The 22,182-nt window shown below is 37.6% G+C and overlaps 1 protein-coding gene across 2 annotated transcripts in view; it reads left to right on the top strand.

Moving 5' to 3' along the window:
• The window catches only part of rab41 (RAB41, member RAS oncogene family), a 32,211-nt gene extending 10,436 nt beyond the window's left edge, over positions 1–21,775 (top strand). Inside the window, exons 3-8 of one of the 2 annotated variants that reach the window (XM_052021429.1) lie at positions 1,565–1,618; positions 8,007–8,112; positions 11,749–11,860; positions 12,939–13,032; positions 16,835–16,901; positions 18,823–21,775. In XM_052021429.1, coding sequence (XP_051877389.1) covers positions 1,565–1,618; positions 8,007–8,112; positions 11,749–11,860; positions 12,939–13,032; positions 16,835–16,901; positions 18,823–18,887 — 498 coding nt within the window. In that variant the 3' untranslated portion in view covers positions 18,888–21,775. Of the gene's footprint in view, positions 1–1,564; positions 1,619–8,006; positions 8,113–9,564; positions 9,671–11,748; positions 11,861–12,938; positions 13,033–16,834; positions 16,902–18,822 lie in introns of both variants that reach the window. The other variant, XM_052021428.1, reaches the window with a different exon arrangement.
• The last annotated feature ends 407 nt before the right edge of the window (positions 21,776–22,182 follow it).

Genomic DNA, 22,182 nt, shown 5'->3' with positions numbered 1-22,182 from the left:
TGTGACTAAAGGCTTTGTCAAAGAGTGGCTTTATAGAAAGGATGTATAAAGCAATATGGAGAATATTTCAGAGCTAGAGCTGTGATAGTTGAAGGCATGGCCACCAGAGGGGATATCTTCTACTGTAATGTACGTAAGGCCAGAAATGAAAGAACACTGAGGTTTGGAGGCTTAAAGGAACCATAGACTCATTATAGCACAGAATTAGGCCATTTCCTTATTAAGTCCACGCTGTAGCTCTTTGTAGAACAATCCCTTCAGTCCCATTCCCATCGGTGCTCATTTCCCTTAGCCCTATAAAATACATTTCCTCGCATGCCTATTCAATTCCCCATGAAGGCCTTGTTTCTATCACCTCTGCAGGCAGTAACCCAGATCTTCATTGCTCTCCACTTAAGCTTGTCCATCCAGATCCATCTATACCTTTTGCTTAAAATTTAAATTCCCTTGGTTCTTGAGTTGTCGACCAATGGGAGTTTTATCTATTTATCCCTTATAAATGTTCATGAATTTGCACACCACGATTACATTTCCCCTCGATTTTCTTTAACAACAGTTTTTCCTGTCAAACTTTGCAGCTGAAATTTCTCATCCTCAGTAAATCCTCGCCAGACCTTTAAATACTTTTAATGTGAAATGACCCAGGTTGGATGTAATACCATAGTTATGGCCTAACCAGCATTTTATACAGCTCTGAAATGCATTTCCTGCTGCTGTAGTCTATGGACTCTAGGTTTCTTTTTGCTTGACTAACCAATCTCTCCACTTGTCCTGCCACTTTTAAAGAGCAACAGAAAGATATACTTGGCTCTCTTTGTTCCAGCACACCCTTTAGAACTTTATTTTTAGTTTATTTTTTTCCAATTTGGCAGTTGGATCAATGAGAATCATTTCAGACTTCTGTATTAAATTTTGTCTGCCGAGTTTGCCAGACTTTGTTTTCTTGCAGTGTTACTTAATATCTTCACTGTAACCAGCACATTCAAATTTGCTTTAGCGATTCTAAACAGTGATCCCTGAAGAATAATGCCATTTACTGTTGAGTATTGTCTACCTTTATTAGATGGGGAGTGCAAACGCACATCATGGCAAATTTGTGTCCTCGATTGACTGAGAATTGATTCTGAGGGGTGGGAGGCAATTGGTTAAATCTAGTAAACCAAGTGCCCCTTTGGTTTATTGTTGGGTGACGAGTTCCACAATGGTCAAATAATTGCCTAATTTCTCTCAAATTCGGGGTTGGGGACCCTTTGTTAATCAGTTTGTTTATAGTTAAAATTAGCTGCTTTATACAACGATATTCTTACTGAGTGCTGGCCTGTAAGTACTTCTGAAGAATTTTTCAGTCAAGGCATTATCTCAATTTTCAGTTGTTCATGAATTTAATTGTAGGCATTTCAGGTGAGTTTTTATTAGATGAAACAGGATGCATTGCATTAAGTCTGTCCTAATAAAAGCTGAGTTTATTTGCCTCATTTTATTCTCAAGCATTGCAAATTTTATGACCTTGTTGTGTGATCAGTGTCACATCTTCTGCTTCCTCTAATTTGATGTTACTTCCTAGGCAACAATTGGAATTGATTTTCTGTCGAAAACAATGTATTTGGAAGATCGGACGGTAAGTGTTATCTCACTTGCAGCCAATAAGAACGAGTACCTGCCTCAAACAGTGATTTTATGTATTTGCATTTTATTCTGGCTAAAGTTTGGTTGAAAGGTATTGGTTGCTCTCTGGCGGTTGGTCATCTATCAATCAACAGAGTAAAAAATAAAATTAACATGAAAGGATCTTTTATCTTGTCAATCACAGAAATTTGTCTTGAATTGATAATCTACACAATTTAAGAAATGATCTTTTATTAATCTGCAGACTAGTACTGAATTATCATGGTCTGTATAATAAAAAATATTAAAGTCATTACAGAATGTGAGCTAATGTTGAGGCAAGTGAGGTGTTTTTGCTGGATTATAATTTGATAACCAATGAGTACTGCATGAATTGGTTAATTATGCAGTATGAGATCCAAATCCCTCAGTTGAAGAGAAGTATTCTGCTTTCAAGTTAAACATTTAAGTCCATTTAACAATTTAGTAAATAGATTGCTGTAATTGTTAATTTTCCAAATTGCCCTTGCATCTTCCTCATTAGTTAGCTCATTGGTGTGTGGTTTCATTCAAATATCTTGTTCAATTTCTCATATTTTATGTCTGACCTTAAATGGTGAATTGCTATTCACTCAAGGTAGAAATTGCAGGAGTCTGATTCTGTCTTCACTTAATATTGAAATTTAATTTCCAGCACAAGTAAGCTTCTAATAATTAGGAGCATGGACTTCAGCTGATTTCATATTTCTCCCCACCACCACAGTCAGTTAATTTAGATTGATCCCCAAGTCAATGCTATGTTATATGGTGCATGTCCAATCTAAACCAGTTCTAGAAATTACCATCTGCTTTTCTTTTTGATTTTTTAAAAATAAGTGACCAGCAGAACTTGTTCTGAAATACAGCAGATTAAGTTCAAAATATCCTACTCTTTACCTTCCTCTGCAGTCATCTGCAGCTGATAACCAGTGTAGAGAAAGGTATTAAAGCTATTAGCAACTTTATTCCTTAAAAAAAGAAATTGGTAAATACAGATGACCACGTGCAAGAGTTGTTTCCATGCAGAAACTTTGTTCACTACTTTCTTGTCAGTTGTGCATCAGTCTGGATATGTAACCACAGTGGACTAGGGATCACCATCTCAAATAGGGAGAGACTAAGAAAAGTTGAAATTGTCTGAATCATTGATGGTGTATTTTAAGTTGACCTTATTGTGTTAAATGATAGTGTAAGAGCTATTATATAGGGCAAGCACGGTAGTGTAGCGGTTAGTGTAATGCTTTACAGTGCCAGCGACCCCGGTTCAATTCTCGCCGCTGTCTGTAAGGAGTTTATACGTTCTCCCCGTGTCTGCGTGGGTTTCCTCCGGGTGCTCTGGTTTCCTCCCACATTCCAAAGACGTACGGGTTAGGAAGTTGTGGGCATGCTATGTTGGCGCCAGAAGCGTGGCGACACTTGCGGGCTGCCCCCCCCCCCCCCCCAAACACTATGCAAAAAATGCATTTCACTGTGTTTTGATGTACATGTGACTAATAAAGATCTTATGTACAGCAAAATAGTATCCCAGTTATTGATCATGTTGAAGGGTCAACCTTATCATCCTATCATGTCAAAAAAGTAGTTAATTTATTTTTTTAACTTTAGCTAAGCTATAAAGTTAACCAAGTCCCCAGAATGTCCAGTAAAGCTTGCATTTCAAAATGAATTTTTTTCATCTCCTAGCAGAAAAATGCTATTGACCCAACTACTTGTGATCTCAACAGATGAGTCTAACTGTCCTTCTACCTGGCGCCAAGTATAACAGGAAAAAAAATTAGCATTTTTAGACCCTTGCTTCATGACTAACATGTTCTGCTTGTCTTTTTGAATGAGTTCCCAGCAGAGATCCTAAAGAAGCACTGCATTTTTTCATTCTATAATAGATTTGTATAAATTAGTCTGCTTTTGTTCCCAAGCAACTCTATCTCTGCTGCTTTATTTCTGTTAATAACTTAAATTTCACTTACATAAAGTGCCAGGGTATCACACCAAATGCCTTCTGAAAATCCAATATCCATTGTGTTCCATTTATCTATGTGCTGATTTTCTTAATAAAACAAGTTGTTCAATTAATCAAACATGGGCTGTATTGTATACATCCATGCTGAATATCCTTTTTAGCCATTGGGTGTTTATTAGTTGCCAATGCAAAAGCTCACTTGACCTGAATATGAATTAGCAATGGAGAGGTAGAAGTGTAGCAATGATTCTTTTGGAATTTTTTTGTAGTAATCTTTATCCCTAATAGTTTGTCCACAATCAAAATTAAGACTAATTGCTTTATCTTTTATCCCTTATCACTTTCTTGAATAAGTTTTGATATTTGCCAGGTTTTTTGCCCTCTGGCATATTATCACTCTGGAAAACTTTCATTTGTGCTTTTGGAAGTTTGTTCCCAATTTGTTTAATATTCTGGGATAACGGCTGCTTGGGGCTTCATGACTTTCCTAACTTATATGAGCATACATCTTCAAATTCCAGTATTGCCTGGGGATGAAATTAAAATGTTGTCAACTTTGTCTCATATTGCCACTCCATTCTAAGCAGTACTTTGATATCAGTCTTTAACAGTCTTTAAAAGATTGAAATACTAGAGATAATAGATGAAGTGAATGTCAATAAAGGCATTTGTAAGACAGGGTTTGCTTAAATAAGTCACGTGGTCTGAGTGGGATGTATGCTAGGATGCTGAGGAAGGTCAGAGTGGAAGTTTACAGAAAGGCCTACCATAATCTTTCAATCCCCCAATTACAAATGAGGTGCCAGAGGATTGGAAAATGATAAATATGGCACCCTTGGTCAAAAAGGATGCAAGAACATGCCAGGCAATTATTTATTATATATTCCATTAAGGGAGCTAACAGAAGGTGATTGAAATGTGAACATAATCTATTATTAGTTGTCATCCACATGTTAGCATCTATGGCTCAAGGCAAAGTGTCCTGGCAATTGGTTATTTTTCATATTGGAGGATGATGGGTAGCAATGTTTCCCCAAAAGCTAGTGCTAAAACCAATGTTTTTGAGATTTTTATAGCTTGGAAATTAATGTGCAAGGTAGGATTTCAGTATTTGTGGACAGCTGAGTTTGAAGAAGGTGTCAACTATGAGAATAGTAAAAGATTGTAATAGCACATAGGCTGGCAGAAAGTACAGACAAATGGCAGATGAAGTGTAACTTTTAACATGTGAAGTAATGCATTTTGGTGGAAAGATTGAGGACAAACATAATGGTATATTTTTAAAGGATGTGCAGGAACTTGGGAACCTGGGTGTATATCTACATATGTCTCTGAATGTAATGGCATGTTCAGAGAACATGAGGGTCCTAGGCTTCATACACAGAGTATAGCCTGGAAAAGAAAGGAAGTTATATTGAACCTGTATTTAGAGCACAAATGGAAAATTGTATGTGATTCTAGTCACTGCATGTCGATAAGGATGTGAAGATCACAGAGAGAGCACAGTGGAGATTTGCTACAATGGTTAACTTGACTGGAGAAAATGGATTTGTTGTTCTTGAAAGGAAATTTGATTAGGGGTGTGCAAATTCATGACAAGTCTAAAAAGTGTAAAGAGAGGAAAGCTTGATCCTATTAGCAGATGGTTCATGGATTTAAAATTTTAGGCAAAAGATGCAGGGGAGATGTGAGGAAAAACTTTAGGAACTGATAGATAAAAATCTGGAACTTTGCCTTTAAAGGTAATAGAGAGAATCATTCTTCAGGGTGCTTCTAAATGGAACTAGTTATTAAGGGAAAATAATTTATAGGGCTGTGGAGAAAGAGTGGCTGATTGGAACTGAATAAGCTCTACAGGGATTTTAAGGGGTGAATGACTTCCTGTGCAATAATGATTATATTCTACTCCATATTTCTAGCTTAGCTTAGTATTTGTGGGTTGCCCTCTAATTCCAAGTGACTAGCAGGGCTACATTTAATTCCCTTCTCTACTTGCTTAGCGAAGGTGATTGTTTCTCTTGAACTTCTGATTTTCTGTGATTCATTTTATATAGCCACTCAGTCCTTGATTTCCTCTGCTAACTTTATTGTGCTTTAACCCATTATTTTCTTTCCTGTCAGTGTTGAATCTTATTTCTTCTCCTTCAGTAACCATTGGTCGGCTTTTTACATGACAACCTATTCTCTATTTGTATTTCAGTGACCATGAACTTGCAAAGTGCATTTGATGTATAATGGTGCAGTTAAAACTGCCTAAGAGATAGTAATCCCAAAAGTTGGTAATAAAACTTCTTTCCACAAATTATACAAAATTCATTAAAGTGTGTAAGTTTAAAATACTTGTAAACATTTTGAAAGGGAGCTTGTACTTAACACTGAAATTAGGCACCCTATCTCGAAGTTAATGTTACCCTTCAATTAGTCCTCCCATTACTCAAGTGACCAGCATTGAGAAATATGAAACAGTGAGATCTGTAGTTCGTGCATTGGTGTTGCAGTGATCTCGGAAGGTAACTTTTGCACACTATTGCACAATATCAGTTATCTTGGCTTTATCACAACACATTTCTTTTTTTAGTTGAAGCCAAAGAATTTTGACATGTATTGCCCTTTGCATCTGTGGGCCAGATCTTCTCTGACAGCTCGGTAGGCAGATACTATTTGGACAACAAGTAAAAATTGCGCTATGGTTGGAAAATCATATATTCTCTAAGATTGATTTTCTTCTTGCACCTGGGATATCTAATGTCTAATTGTGTTGAGGATCGTTATCCAAGTGAATAGTGAAAAATCAAGATGCAATTTTCTGACTTTGGGGGAAAAAAAATTTCTGCTGGTTAATAGATATGACTTGTCATAGAGTCACACAACATGGAAATATTCCCTTTGCCCTACTGTGTCCAAATTGGCCACCATGTACCTATCTATTACTAAACCTGCTTTCCATTGCTCAGCTGCTGGCCTTCTATGACATGGCGTTTCAAGTGTTCATCAGGCAGTGCCTATCAAATCTCAGTCACTTCCAGAGGAAAACATTCTTCCTCAAATCCCCTCTAAATCTCCTACCCCTTCAACCCATGTCCTCTGCTCAGATACCTGTGCTTAGGGAAAAGTTTCTTACTATTACCTGATCTCTGCCCTCAATTTTGTTTTCCTCAATCAGGTCTTTCCTCAATCTTAGCTCCAAGGAAAACAAACCTAGCCTATTCGCTCTTTCCTCATTGCTGAAATCCTCCAGTCCAAGCAACATCCTGCTGAATCTTTTCTGCATTCTTTCCAGTACAATCACATCTTTCTTTGGTATTGTCTGTTTCATGCTGTAGAAGAATCTTTGTAGATAAGCACAATTGGCCTTTTAGATAGCCATCCAGAGAACATTTCTAGTTGTGGATCATAATACAAGTTCTGTAAAAAGAACCTGCTGCCTGTGCAAGAACAGAAACCTAGCAACAGTATTGTTCGAAATTACTTCAGGTTCCTGGTGCTTGGAATGATGCATGGAAGGGTACAGTTTGATTTCTTCCATTACATTTCAATCTGAGGCATGCCTATAAAAATATAATTAGCTGTGCATCTTTATTATGTTGCCAGCGAGTGGATGGACAGTGAGGAATAGGAAAAGAAGGTATTAGCAAGGATATCAATGCACACAATTTTTTTGGTGTCAGCTTACAAAAATTAATAAAATATATCCAAGGAAACACTGGAGGTGAGTGTTGCTGTTGGCTTGTACAGATGCAGAAATGGCACATTCTTTGGCTTACTGTCTTGGAGGTCTGTTTGTGGCCTGATGAAAAATATAGACCTCTTCCAATGTAAGTTGCAACTGTTAGCTAAAATCAGCTAAGGTCTTGCTCCTGGTTATTATCTAGTGATTTCTGCTGGAAAGTATCCACATGAAGACCAAGTGATTGACCTCAACTGTGATACCTTTTGTGGTTGAATAGCATGTCAGCATTCACTATCTGGCATCACGCCAAGAATGCCTATTGGTGAGGTATCAAAGGGCGGGAGGTGTCCCTGGAGCAGTACCTCAGTGTGAATTGCCATCGTAAGAAAATTTGAAGAAACTGCAAATCAACCAATTGAAGTGTAGGATGGCTGATCTGAAAGCTTTCTTCATTTAAGGGACTCATTGAGTGTATGTGGCAGATTGGGTTCCAATTCTGCTTCAATATATTAGTAAGATGAGTAAATACAGGACATCTATTTAATATCTAAAAGTTTTCATTCAACTGGGATTAATGCAGTGCTTGAGGTTTCTGATGGATGTGAAAGGCATCAGCCTGCTTTTCAGCTTTGTAGGTTCCCTGCATTTTTTATTTTGTTTACTTTACCGTTCAGTGTATTTTTCCTGTGTTGTTTTCCCATTTGGTTTTTCCCCTCTGCTCCTCCACCCCAGATCAGACTCCAGCTGTGGGACACTGCAGGCCAGGAACGATTCCGCAGCCTCATTCCCAGCTACATCCGTGACTCGGCTGCTGCTGTTGTAGTGTTTGATATTACAAGTAGGTATTCAGTATATGTGCGTTTTGATTCCAGTGCAATATAAACAATTTATGGACTATCTGGCAATTAACGCACTTCCCCCCCCCCACCCAAATACCTGCTCTGTTTAATGGGTTTTGAACCATCAAAATCAGTAAAGTACCTTTCTCTGGGGCTAGATATTCATGTGAGGTACTAAACAATTTTTCTTTATAACCTAAGGTGAAGGGTAAAACATTCTGAGATTTTTCTCTTGAATCCATTGACAACTTTAGGCAGCCTCTGATAAAGCTTTCTACTCATCTTCAGCATGGATTTCCTAAACTTTGTGGCTCCTTTATGGTCAAATTAGATGTAGATTTCTTCCACTCACTTCTCTACAACTATGAACAGACTGCAATAACTAAGGGAACTCTCTATTGTATAAATGGTACTTTTTCATCAGCTAACCACTGACGAGATTTGTTTATCCTGCATTGAAGGTTATTTGTGTGTTTATGGATTTAGCTGCACTATGTTCTAGCATTGCAGGATGCATATCTTTAAATAAAACAACCCTTACCAGGTGCTAAAGAGAGAAAGGGAACAGCTCTACCACCTGCATCCAGTTTCCCTGAATCAGATTTGCTGGAGAACTGCTGTTTTTCATCTTTGTCTTGCTCTGGTAATTGCATTCAGATTGTCTTAACCCAGCAATCTTTCTGAGGCCTGTGATAGAAAGGATTGAAGCTGTGATTGTCTCATTTGTGTTGTCAAATGAAACAGCTGTGTAAGGGTCACTTGCATTACAAGTTGCATTACATAACATTAATCAGTTTCAGTCATCCAAAAGAAAATTGATTGGAATGTGATCTTATCAGGTGAATCGTTTAAAGCAGACATATGCAAAGGAGATCCAAAGCACTTGTGCAGTTGAGGTTCAAAGGAAGGTGTATCTGTGTCTTCAAAATGTGCAATGGGTATTGAACTAGCTTGTAACTGTTACTATGCCTGCACATTCAGTACACTTGTATAAATTGCAGCTGTGCTTCAAGGCGATTCAAGTTTCATTTACAAAGCAAATATAAAATTCAGTGTTTTAAATTTTCACAAGGATCCATACAGAATTTAGCATTGATATTTAACTTGGCACCTGATAACTTTTCTGAAGCACAGGGAATTGACTTATCAGTGATTTTACAAACAGTCACAGAATTGTAATGGGGTGCAGCACATTTCATTGTGCAGGCCTGAGATGAGATTGATGTAGAGTGCTTGTGGTTGAACTTTTCACTCTTTCTAACTGCTTTAATTTGCAACTAAATCCAATTACCATGAAACGCAATAGTGGAGACTTTCTCTGAAATGAGAGTTATGGCTCTTACCTGCTCCTAGAGAGTGGCATTCTACTGTGCTGAATGAGATTGGTCCTTGATCCTGTCATTTTCCCCTTGCCTTTTCTGTCTTTGCTGTCCTGGACCTGGTCTCTGCAGGTTCGACTGCAGCTCTGGGATACAGCCGGCCAGGAGCGATTCCGCAGTCTGATTCCCAGCTACATCCGTGACTCCACTATTGCTGTTGTAGTCTATGATATTACAAGTGAGTGCAAATTCCTGCTAATTCTTTCCATTACTCCAATTGTGTTCCTGTGCATGACATACTTCTGTTTATCACACAGCTGGTGAGCTTTGTAATAACCTTATTAATATCAAAGTATGGTTAATGTCCTTGTGCTTTTCATTAATGTCATAAAGATGGCTAGTAACAGAACAATATCTCCAGTATTGTAGCAGTGCAGTTACTGCAAATAATGGCAGAACTTTTAGAGTGCAATTTCCTTTTCCTCTGAACCCAAGTATGTAATCATGCATTTGCAATTGCTGACATTGCAGTGCTCATTTTTGCAATAAATAATCATATGTTGCCTTTTCTTCTAACCCCTATGCCAAAGAATGTCGGAGTTTGAAAGTGTGCATCCTGAAAACACAATAGGATGTGTTATAAACAATGTTAATCTATCTTCCAATTACAGATTTGGAGAATTGACCTTCATTTGGTCTATTATGTACCTTTGACCCCAAATCGTGAATATCTTGCATAGCATATTATCTCCTATGTCACTTGTGTCACGAACCAGCAACAAAAGAAACACACTGAGCATGATTCAGTGTTAAAAACTATTTTATTAATCACTACTTATGATAATACGTAAAATAAAAGTAAAAATGTTAGTATGTTAGAATTCAAAAATGTTAAACCTCGAACGTTAACCCCAAAACTAAACTCGTCGTGTGTGTGTGTGTGACAAAGTCCAAAACTCCCAGTTCCGGAATGGTTCTTAAAGTTCAGTTCCGCAAGCCATAAGGTGAAACATGAGCAAGGGCTTCTTCAACAACCACCGTTGTCTGAAGATAAGATGTAGATGTAGAAAAACATAGAGAGAGTACATACGAAATCCAAATGTTCCACGATGGAACCCAAACGACACTTCAGTGTTTACTCGGTAGTGACTTCCTCACCCCGAAAAGCATCCGAACCGTGGTCGTCCACACACAAATACCTGTTTCCTTCTACAGGTCAGCAACAAAGTGAACTCCACCGGATTACTTCCAACTTCCATACATGGATTTCAGTGGCAAACACAGTTATTGTTTCTCATCCATCGATAGAGAAAACAAGCAGGCTGGTGTCTCTCTCCCTTCTCTCTCTCTCTCCTTCTTCTTCTTCTTACTTCTTCAACAACGTCATTACGTCCTTTATCTTCTATTGACGTAAGCACGCCCCACACACACAAACACACACACTCTCTATCTTAAAGGGACTTTCACTGAGTCCGTAACACTTGGGGATGGGAATTACTTAGAACTAGCAAATAATTCACATTGCAGCAAATAAGCCCTTTTTTTTGGGTTACAATCTTAAGTTTTATTCTCAGCATCTCTCTCAAGAACATGTCCTTTTAGCTCTTGAAACCATTTGGTATCTTAGTCCCTTAACTGGTAACAATATTCAATGTTTTTAATTCTTGGTATGTAGAAGAACCAATCTTCTGCTTAAAAATTCCACCACAGACCAAGTTAATGCTTGAGGAGAGTCGGAGAGAGAAGAAGCACTGGACATGGTGGAAAGAAGTGAGATGGATATGTGGGTAGGGTGATGATGGAAAGAAAGAGTTGACAGCAGTTCTTGTTACAGCAGCAATCTTTTTGTCAATTTTTCCATATGTAGAGTCAAATATATTTGGTCTGGAGCTAGTTGAAATAAATCAGTGGCTACTTAATTTTATTTAACAATGAAAGTTATGTCTTCATGCATGAATGGAGCAATGATCGGAGAAACCCCTAGCCATTATATTGGCAAGAAGGCATTTCAAGCAGCAACTTGTTTAAAATGGTAGCTGATCCAAGAAGTTTATTCCTGCCAAATATCCTGTGTCTGTTAACTTCTGGTAATTGGGGAAAAATCATTTTTCATAATTTTTTTTTGTTTATGCATTGTCTTTATCCATTTTGGCAGAAAACAGGTTGCATAGACAGAATGGAAATGAGTCCCACATTAAGCTACCAAAATATCTGCTGCTAATTACCAACAGCCAGTGTTAGAATTTAAAATGACCAAATTGCATTGATATATTCTTAGATTGTCTTTCTTTTCACTTTTTCCCCTACGACCTCTAGATTTGAACTCTTTCCAACAGACTTCAAAATGGATTGATGATGTACGGACAGAAAGGGGAAGCGATGTCATCATTATGTTAGTTGGGAATAAAACTGATCTGGCAGATAAAAGGTAACAGCCCTTGGGTTTATTGGATGTACTTTTATGTTTTCACATGTATCACTCTGTAATTGATGTTAAATATGGGATCATTTGGTATGAGCTGTGTTTTAATAATTTTTTTAAATAATTCTACGGTTAAGCTTGGTAATTTAGTTATAGGTATTCCTCTCATCAGATCTGCACCAAATATGTGACATGTCACCAGTTTTGAAGTATCATTTGTCAAAATTCAAATCTTTAAGTAGCATTTTCAAAAGCAGACTTGTAGGGAGCCTTATTCAAAATTATGAACCTACATTCTTTGACATTTAGCAGTTTCATTTGATTCATGATGTAGTGGTGGCTGCAGGCTTGATTTGTAGTGCAGAGTTAATTTGCTCTGCATGCCAGATGGAGTGCAAGTACTGACCAGTTCAAAAAATAATATCTTGTATACTTAGGGATGAGGCTTCAGGAATATTGAAAATCCTGCGTTATAAGGGGAGTAATCAAAAATAGTGAAGTGAAACAAAAGTGATTCTGCACTCCAAGTTTAATAGCAAGTGTGCACTTGCTAATCAGATACAAGGATTAGAAAGTGAGCTTGCATGCTAAGCAATGATGAGATACTGGCTTGCAGATTGTGCTTGCGTACTCTTTGGAAAATTGAATTGCAAGTATTTAATAGTTCATGGGTCAAAATGTATAGGTAACTTCCAGTTAGCCAAATATTGAAGGATATCTCTCTCGTTTATTTCTACAAATGAACTTAATATCAACTAAATCTACAAATTAACTTAAGATCAACTAAACCATGTAACATGCGTAGAAATTGAGCCCTGATTGGAAGCACGAAATGAACCTATATTGTGTAATGTTGAAATTCATTACATTGCAATTTGATTGAATCAGTTCTGCCAACTGTCTTTTAAATTGGAGTACATTGAAGGAAGAGAATAGCCAACACTCAATCCTGATGTCTTGTGCAAATGAAGTAGGAAAGGAATGATTTTGTTGCTTTTAGTATTTCTACAGTAAACTGTACTATGCTATAATTCCTTTCACTTAAATCGTTTGCTAATATTTTGTTGCGTTTACATTGTTGTAGGCAGGTTTCCATGGAAGAAGGTGAGAGGAAAGCCAGGGAGCTGAACGTAATGTACATTGAAACCAGTGCTAAAGCAGGATATAATGTCAAGCAGGTATGTCCATGAAACTGAAAGGAATTTGAGATTTCACTGGGATTTGTACCAAACAGTTGTTGCTCTGAATTTACAAACTGATTATTGTGAAGTAGGCAGAGTTGAACTCATCTAAGAGAATATTGCCTTAATATGAAAAATATTTATTTTTAAAAGTGGCTGTTGTCTTGATTGTATATTGCCTCTTTTCTGTAAATTGCCCAAGAGTGCAATTCAGGTGTGGCACACTCTGCAACCTCTGGGATAAAGATTGTTCATGAGCCTATTCATTTCTACACATGTTGTGTTGACAGTATGCACAGTATACAAGTTTAAGAATTATCTACTCAGAGGGAAAAGCACCAAGAACTACTTGACAAACTTCCGACCTGTAAAACTTCCCTGAGACAAAATTTAAGAAGCTACCTCCCTCTTCCCTTGTCTACCTGCTGGCTGGCTGACATCCATATCTCATTAGCATAACCTCATTTTGTACAGTGCACAAAATACTTCTTGCTGATGGAAGAGTATGTCCATTTGCTGTTTCTTTAAACAAAAAGGTACTTTCCAAGGGGTTGTATTTCTAGAGTATAACAAAGTTCCTGTTTCATGTCCACCAGTGGAAATAGGGTTGATATTCCATGGCCTCATCTCAAGCAAATCATTTATCCAGAAATGAAGGAAAAGTTAAATGAATTCAGTATTGCATAATATCAGAGGAGAACTGCAATCTCCAGAAGCACCCTAGATTTGATCAGTAGGAGATGGCAAAATTATTGCCATGGAATAAACCATTGGTTTTAAAAAAAAAGCTCCTTTTTGTTCTGAATTTAGAATACTCATGAGCTTCAATTTTAAGATACTCTACTGAGGCTCAATATCAGTGTATGCTCTGTTATGCTTTGATTTCTACAGTCTGGAGTTTCCCTTCACTCGTAAAGTATTTGGGCATATATCTGAACCTCCATTTGATATTCAACCTTTCATTGAGCTCTGCATCATCAAGGTCTTCTGGTCACTACTGATCAGAAAGTTAACAATCAGCTGTAAAAGTACAGTGGTTACAAGTGCAGATCAGAGGTTGGATCTCCAGTGGAAAGTTACTCTTGTCTTGACTACTCGATCTTTTTTCCACCTAGAAGCTACATCATGATTGTGATGGAATACTCTCCATTTGTTTGCATGAGTGCAGCTCCAGCAACATTCAAAATACTTAAGGTTATCCAGGACAAACTAATGCACTTGATTGATACTCTGAATTCATTCCAAACATCTGTTTTCTTCACCATTGCTCTGTTAGTCTTGATGTGTGCTATCTACACAATGTACTGCAAAACCCACTAAGGCTGCTTCGACAACACTGACCAAACTCCTGATCTCTAATGTTTAGAAAAACAAGAGCAGTAGGGTTCTAAGGAATGTTATCACTGACAAATTGTCCTCAAAATGTCACACCAACCTGACCTTGGATATATCAATGTATCTCCTTCTCTGCTAGATCAAACATCCTACCCAAGAGAACATTAGTGGTTCAAGATAATAGCTGTCAACCATCTACTCAGACGCAGTTGGGATGGGTAATAACAACTAACCTTACCAATGCCACACACATCCCATGAAGGAATTTATCCTTATTGGGTTCAACAGAGTCAGATTTCCTATTGCATGCTAACAAGCTGAAAGATGTAATATGCCATCACTTGCAATCTATTATGTGTATACAGATACTTTCATAAGTGAACATTGCATCAGCCACATCAGGAGTTAATCTTTATTGCTTCAACTTGTATAATAGCCTGGCTCGGGGACACAAAATGACTGGACCATTTACTTTATTGCAGCAGCGTTTGCATGTCTGATCAAACAGCCCTGCATTCTTAAAATTATGGTGGGTTGACAATAATTTACATGCTCAAAAGACATACAAATGTACCTTTAAGGTAAGTGTGATGTTGGATTGATCAAAATCGTACCATCCCAGATTCAACTGTGTCCTTCCACAAGCTGTACATTTCTTACTCAGAACTTCTCACCTGTTACCAGAAAGTGAGCTAATCTACCTAATACCTGGGTAAACAATGTGAAACAAAAGGATTGAGCAGAGAACTCCTGACCTGATCTAAAACCAGATGAATAATAAAGTTAAGAGGCTCTTCAAATTGTAAACCTTAAAGTAGTACTTGTTTATTTCTGATTCATTTTGACATATTTGAAGTTGGAGTGAAAACTGAGCCAAGGTGTGTAGAGATCCATCTTTATTTCTGTTCGTGGTGTTCTTATACTTTTTACCTTATTTAGAAGCAGGCAGTAGACTGCAGATGAGACAGTAGGTAAGTAGCAATTATAGATGCTAATGCTATGCCTTAACAGAGAGGTTTATTGGGGACAAAGGGATAGCAGAAAGGGAAAAAGCCACTTGGATAATTTTATTTTGATTCCTAGTCTCTTAATTACCTTCATTCATCATTTACATTCAAAGTATATTAATTTCCTATTAAACCCCCTCATTTATTGGACTTTTCATTCGTGGCTCTTCTGGGTGGACATTTTTCCCCCAGAACAACTTTTTTAAAAGAAAAGTCATTTGTTTTTTTATTCCCCTACTGAAACAGTTATTTAATTCATTAATTTTAAAATCGGTTTACTCATGTAATCTAATGAATGATACAGAAAAACAATGTTGAACTCAGAGTAATATGTCTCAAGTGGTAACAATGTTTCAGATTTTTTTAAAAAGCAGATCATTAAATAAAGATACCAGAAAATATTGGGAACACTCAGTAAATCAAGCAACACCTGTATGGGGGGGGGGGGGGGGGGGGGGTGGGGGGGGGGGGGGGGGGGGGGGGGGGGGGGGTGGAGAGGGAGGAAGAAAAGGCTAATATTTCAGGTCAACATTCTTTCAGCAGTTCCAAATTTTGTTCAATATTTAGGATTTTCCCTAAAATGTTGTTTATGGTTGGAGTTTGGTTTCAGTAAAGACATTTCATTATGAATGAAATGTAGAGCTTTATTTTCTATTATAAAGCAGCATAACAGGTCCTAATGATAAGATACAAATTTGTTTCAGTTAAAATGAGAACCAAACATTGGTTTCAGGAATAAAAATGATGGAAGAACAGCCAGTCAAGCAGCATTTGTGAAAAGAAAAGCCTGGTAATGCTTCCTCATGGCCCCCCAGATCTGCTTTGAAAACTATAAACTCTCCACTCCTTCCCTCAGTTCTGAAGAAGGGCCCTTCACTTCAAACATTAACTGGTTTACCTTTTCACGCTTGCTGCTAAACTGGCTGAATGCTTCCAGCTTTTCTGATTTTTGTTTCAGATTTCAGCATCTTTGGACTGTTTTCCACTGGTTTCAAACTTTCAAAAGCTCTACCTACATGCCACCACTATCACTTTCCTTTCTGCAACCTCAGCCCCCTCATCACTTGATCAGATAAGCTGCATGTAGCTTTGTTCTGGTGAACTGGGAGTTGAGCTTCAAACCCCAAAGCCTATCCATCATCAGAGCTCCACAACACTGCTTATTTCTGCACCCCCCCCCCCCCCCCCCCCCCCCCAAATATTCCTACGTGAATTGTTGTTCACATCAGGGTGGTCGTAGTCCCAAATCTCCTCACTTCCCCTTCAATTAATGCAAGCCTACTGATAGAGAACAAAAGAGAAAACTTTTAAGACAAATTAAGGACAGGTTGTGACAAGTGTAGGTTGTGAACACTACTTGTATACTCTTTAAAAACAAATTTTGTTTTGTTTTCGTAGTTTGACTTCTGTTGATCATGTCATTCCCTATTCATCAATTTCTGATTCTTATCTTCCAGCTTTTCCGACGTGTAGCTGCTGCTCTCCCTGGTATGGACAATGCACCTGAAAAGAGCAAAGAAGACAGTATCCTTTAAAGAATATTAGTTGGAAGTCAGAACAAAACCAAATGAGACTTTTTTTGCTATCTGTCAGGATAACACTCAATAATAACTATCTCAACTTGATATGAGAAAGTAGGGGGATGGTTTGAAATGTCAACATCACAAAATATGCAATACTAGGTCTTTTTTCCTTCTTTTCCAAGTTGGAACAAGATATTGACCTGTTCAGTTAATTGCTTACAATTTCAAGCAAATTTAGGTATTTTTCTAAATTGAATATTCTAGTTTCCCATTTTGGAACCAACTTGGGGGGGGGGGGGAATGTGGTGGGGCTGGTGGTGGGGAGTTATGAAGCTATAAAACCTTTCAAATTCATGGGATTTTAAGGCAGTGGAGGGAGTGGTTCTTTTCCCTATTTGAAAGATTAACCTTGAGTTTCATTGGGGCAGAGGCACATGCAGTTTTGATTCCTTCCAGTTGAATAGAACAACCATATCCTATTTTAATTTTGGAGAAATAAGAATTGGGCAATTTACTTTCTAGTCCTGTTGCCTGGAGATATTTAAAGTAGATTTTTACACTAGTGGTCAGAGGGATGTAGGGGAGAATGGAAATGAGATTAGAAAGCTCACAAACATAGGCTACTCTGGCCGAAAATAGCTGAGCCAAAAGAAAACAGACCCATTTGCTGAACAGGCTGATATCTGTGAGAAAATAAATACAGATGTCATGTGGAATAATTAGGGATGGGTGAACTTGCTTGGATTCCTGGTGGCTATCCAGTCACTCCTGCCTGAAAAAGATTTTTTAATAAAATCAAAGTTTGAAACTAACACATCTCAAGAATGAGGAAACATCAGGTTCCGTCAGATAGCTTGGTAATTCTGCATGGATTCACAGAATACATAATGTATCCCAAGGAGTAGGTGAAGTTGGAAGAACCACACCCCAACAAGGAATCAACATATTTTGGGGAAAATGAATGGAAAAGCAGTGCTGGTGATATTTTGTCATGTTGTGAATGAGGTTTCAAAACAAAGAAACCTAGTAATTTATATGCTGTGATGTTGACATTTTAAATTGACATCCTGCTTTCTCTAGCAACTTCTGATATTGGTATTAAATAATTGCGATAGAGTTGGGATGAACAATTGGTTGATCCAGTTGTCACTTTTGTGGGGAGAAACAGCATTGAGAGTCAGGCACAGGCCACTCCTGCAGAAGTAGGCTTTAATAACAGGTAAAAGGGGGATCTGTCTAAGTGGGTCATAGCTCATGGATATTAGCACTAGAAAGTTTCTTCCTTTTAACTTTAAAAACTTCTCTTGTTGGGGTACCAAAGAAGACCTCAACTCTATGCACCAATTTCCTCCTCCCAAACTGATAGCATACCTATCCTGACCCAACCATTAACATTGTCTCTCTCTTCCCAGTCAATTCCAATTCCCCCATGGCATACCTCATGACCTTTTGAGCTTTATGCATAATAGAACCTTAAAAACATGGATCTGCTTTTTCCAGGTGCTGAAGGCTTTCTAGGTTTCCTTTCTACTTGTTAAAAAATATTTATTGGAACCCGTCTTGGAGCCATTTGGGCTTGTGGATCATGAACCTTCTCTTACTTGTGGTACATACTGGTCTGAATAAACAGTGTGATATATATTTATACAAGTTGCTACTGAGTTACCCAAGCTGGTTGAATATCATTGAGCCTGATGTATAGCTAATAATGCTGTTGTAGAGCAGTTGGTTGCTTTTTCAAGAAACTCAGCAAGAATTATGAAAATCAATACAAAGAAATGCTAGGGCTAGTTTGAGAAAAAAACATTCAGTCTTTGCATCATTAGTATATACACTTTGGGAGGGGCTGCAGTGATTCCTCTCTATCCTTTGTATAGATGTAATTTATTAAGATAAACATTTCCTTAACTCCAGCTACACAGTGATTGATATCAAGCTAGAGAAACCACCTGAACCGCCAATCAATGAGGGTGGCTGCTCCTGCTAATGCTGGCACAATCAAACTGTTCCTTATTGGCCAGCATCACCAATTGCATTACAGTCATTGACTAGCCACCTTGCTCCCTCTTGATGGTGTGCTGGCTCGGTAATGTGTGAGCGTGCTGCTGCCGAGGTGTCAAGCACACCAGGAGCTTCATTCAGAAAATTCAATTTCATTTCCTTCAGCTGCATGGTTTATTTAAGATCTGAGATCGAGTTTGATTTTATGTTATGTATTGCACTCACTGAGCGATGCAGTCCTCTACATTGTACAGAAATGTGTGCACGATGTAAAATGTTTGTGTGAATATGCAAAGATGTTGCTGTATCAGATTTTCAAAAAAGGAAAAAATGTCTGTGATGAAGTCCTGATGTGAGTATGAGCTGAGGTGCTGATGTTGGTTTGACCAGAGAGAATGCTTTTATCATGGGGGTAGGGTATGGAAGCAACAGACGTGTTCCGCAAGACTCTTGGTGTCTGATTTAGAATGCTGCCTTGGGTGATTTGTAATTGATTGGAGTAGCCTTGCTACAATCCAGTGGCAGAACAGGCTTGATTTTTCTATCATTAAGCGAAGTTGCAATGCTGCAATAATTACTTGACCTCCTCTGAATATATCTCGTGGCTTATCAGCTTATGCGCACAAGCATATGGAGTTCAAGTGCAGAAGAGGAATGCAGTGATGAGATAACTGCTCAGCTAAAATTTTCAAGTCTTTGGTGAAGTAAAGATTTTCCTCTGATTAGCCACTCAGTCTCCTTCCAGAGGAGGCAGTGATTATGGCTTTTGGTACCCTTAAAATAACTGAAGATCATGCTTTATAAATTAAATTTGTGACATGGGATGAGGTGGTTGAACAATAGAGGCATCTCTTACTGCTGTTTCCTTAATCTACTTGGTCAATATCCTAATAAGGAGCATTCTTTTTCAAATGGCCCCAATAAGTTTCATTTTCAAAATTAGTGATTTTGTATTCTAAGCTAAAATCCATTTCCTAGACAGACTAAATAAAAATCACTAAATATTAAGAAATGTTTGAGTTTTCTGTGAAGGGATACTTGAATTTTATTTGTTGATCAAAATGTCCAAGTAACTAGAGTGCTTGATTGCAATTTTCTGTATTGAGCCCACACTGCTGTTTGAGACTAAAGAGTCTTTCTGAATAGCTTTGCTATAGTTGAAAGGATGTTTTGGTGCAAGATCAGTAATTAAATAGAATCAATATTACTTGAATGAACAGCTTTGTACATCATTTTGTGAATTAACAGTTTACTGGAAAACATTCTCCAGATGAGCCACAGTTTATAGAGTTGTGTATAGATTCTGCACAGCTTCTGTACTTGTAATACCAAAAGGCAGTAATATGTAACTATTGTTTTGGATTTAGGAGGGACTAATATTGGTTGTTTGAGATCTGTCCATTTATAGCAAGTTCAATTTGACAGCAATGTATTTATGTGAATGCCTGAATTTGGAATCCTTTTAATGGGATAAGTGAACTCTTAAATGGACTTGCTATGGACAATACTTTGATGTATTTACAGTTTTAAACTAACCTTAAATCACAACTATTGGCTTACTTACCATATAAAATTGTGTGTGGTAAACTCTTGATGTGCCCACAGTCCTTCCACTATAAATATTCCTCATGTGATGCTGTGCATAAGGTCACTACATGTTGATATGGTGAATTAGAGCTAATTTAGCATTTTATATCAGACCTACCAGAGGTGCAGATTACAGATTCTGGCCAATATTCTTTCTTCACCTGAACTGCTGTTTATTGCAGAATTTTTAACCAAATGGGAAGACATTAAAATGTGATGGTTGGTTTTAACTCATTGGCAGACTTGAAATTAACCTAGTTTTGGTAAACATTTTTATACCTGTAACTAGAGCATGTGATTAGTATTGTCCCCTTTCATAATATTTAGCAACTGATAATTAAAGCAGAGATTTTTGGTTCCAGAAATCCTCATTTCTGTTTAGAAATTGACTGGAATGGAAGAAAATGTTAATAAATAACTGGATGAAAGAATGAATCATAAATAGTTGGGATGTAGGATTCTGGAAGTAGTGATGTGTTTTGCTCAAACATTGTTACAGGATCCTTCAAAACAATCACAACATCTCTAAAATATAGCAGTGAATTACTGTGTCACTTGAAATTTGCATCTCTAATCACACTTAAAATGAGCGACCTGCCCTTATTTGGAAGGATAGGAACACAAGTTAGAGGATTGATTTTGTTACTCAGTGAAATACTCCATTTGAACTTTACCGTGTCTAGTCAGCTTCATTTGATAGTGATGGTATGCAAGATTGAAGTTGCAACTAATGTACAAAATGCAGCTTTCCTATTTGTCATGACAATGATTGTTGGTCTTCTAATGCAGCCTGTGGAGGCCAGTGATGAAGGACATTTTCTTGAATAATTTGAGAACAGCCTATAACAATGGAAAGTATCTGCAGGCAAGTACCTGAGCATCCTCCATCAGTTGTGTATTTTTTGAATATTTAGAACAGTTGTCTTTTTGTTGTAAATACTTAACAATTGTAATGTTCTCATGTCTGTGTATGCATTTGCCAGTTTAAAATCTTTGGAAAGGCAGTAAGACACTAACCCACTCTTCTCTACTGAAGTTTATGCCCTTATCACTTAGATTAGCTCAGCCTGTGTACCTGTGTCTGAAGTCTTTTGCAAAGGTAAATGTCACGTCACCCAAACAGTTCACCGACACCAACTGTGTAATTTAAAAAAACTATTTATGTCTTCATATTTCCTGTAATAAAAGTGGTCTCATTACAGCTAGTTATTAGATTATTTGTATTAAGGTACCACCTGTTGTAAAGTAACATCCTTGTATCACACAATAAAATGAGCCATTTCACCACTTGGTCACTTTGTGTCAGATTTGTTTGCATGTTTGTCTGCTTAAAAATAAGGGGTATTTGATCCAGTTGTGATGTACCCACCAGATGAAACTGAGCAATCTTGGATTATGGCCAACAGGAAAAAAATAGTGAATGCTGAAAACCTGAAACTGGAGCAGAAATCGCAGCATGTCAAATTTTGCAATTGCAATTTAATGCTCTAATGAAGAGTTCATTAACACTTTGAGTGTCCTTCCAGTTGTTGCTGGTTGTGCAGTTAATAATTTTTCTAAAAAATTGCAACTGCTTTGCTATATAGCTTTGTGGAATAATCTGTATATGGGAACAAGGAGCTCACCATTAGATGTTCAACAAAATTTCCATTTAAGGAGAAAAATTCATTAATTGGGTGGACATAATTAAGAAT

This window comes from Pristis pectinata, chromosome 8, assembly GCF_009764475.1.
Source record: "Pristis pectinata isolate sPriPec2 chromosome 8, sPriPec2.1.pri, whole genome shotgun sequence".
Taxonomy (NCBI): Eukaryota; Metazoa; Chordata; class Chondrichthyes; order Rhinopristiformes; family Pristidae; genus Pristis; species Pristis pectinata.
The sequence above is the reverse complement of the archived record's forward strand: the minus strand, read 5'-3'. Positions and strand labels throughout refer to the sequence as shown.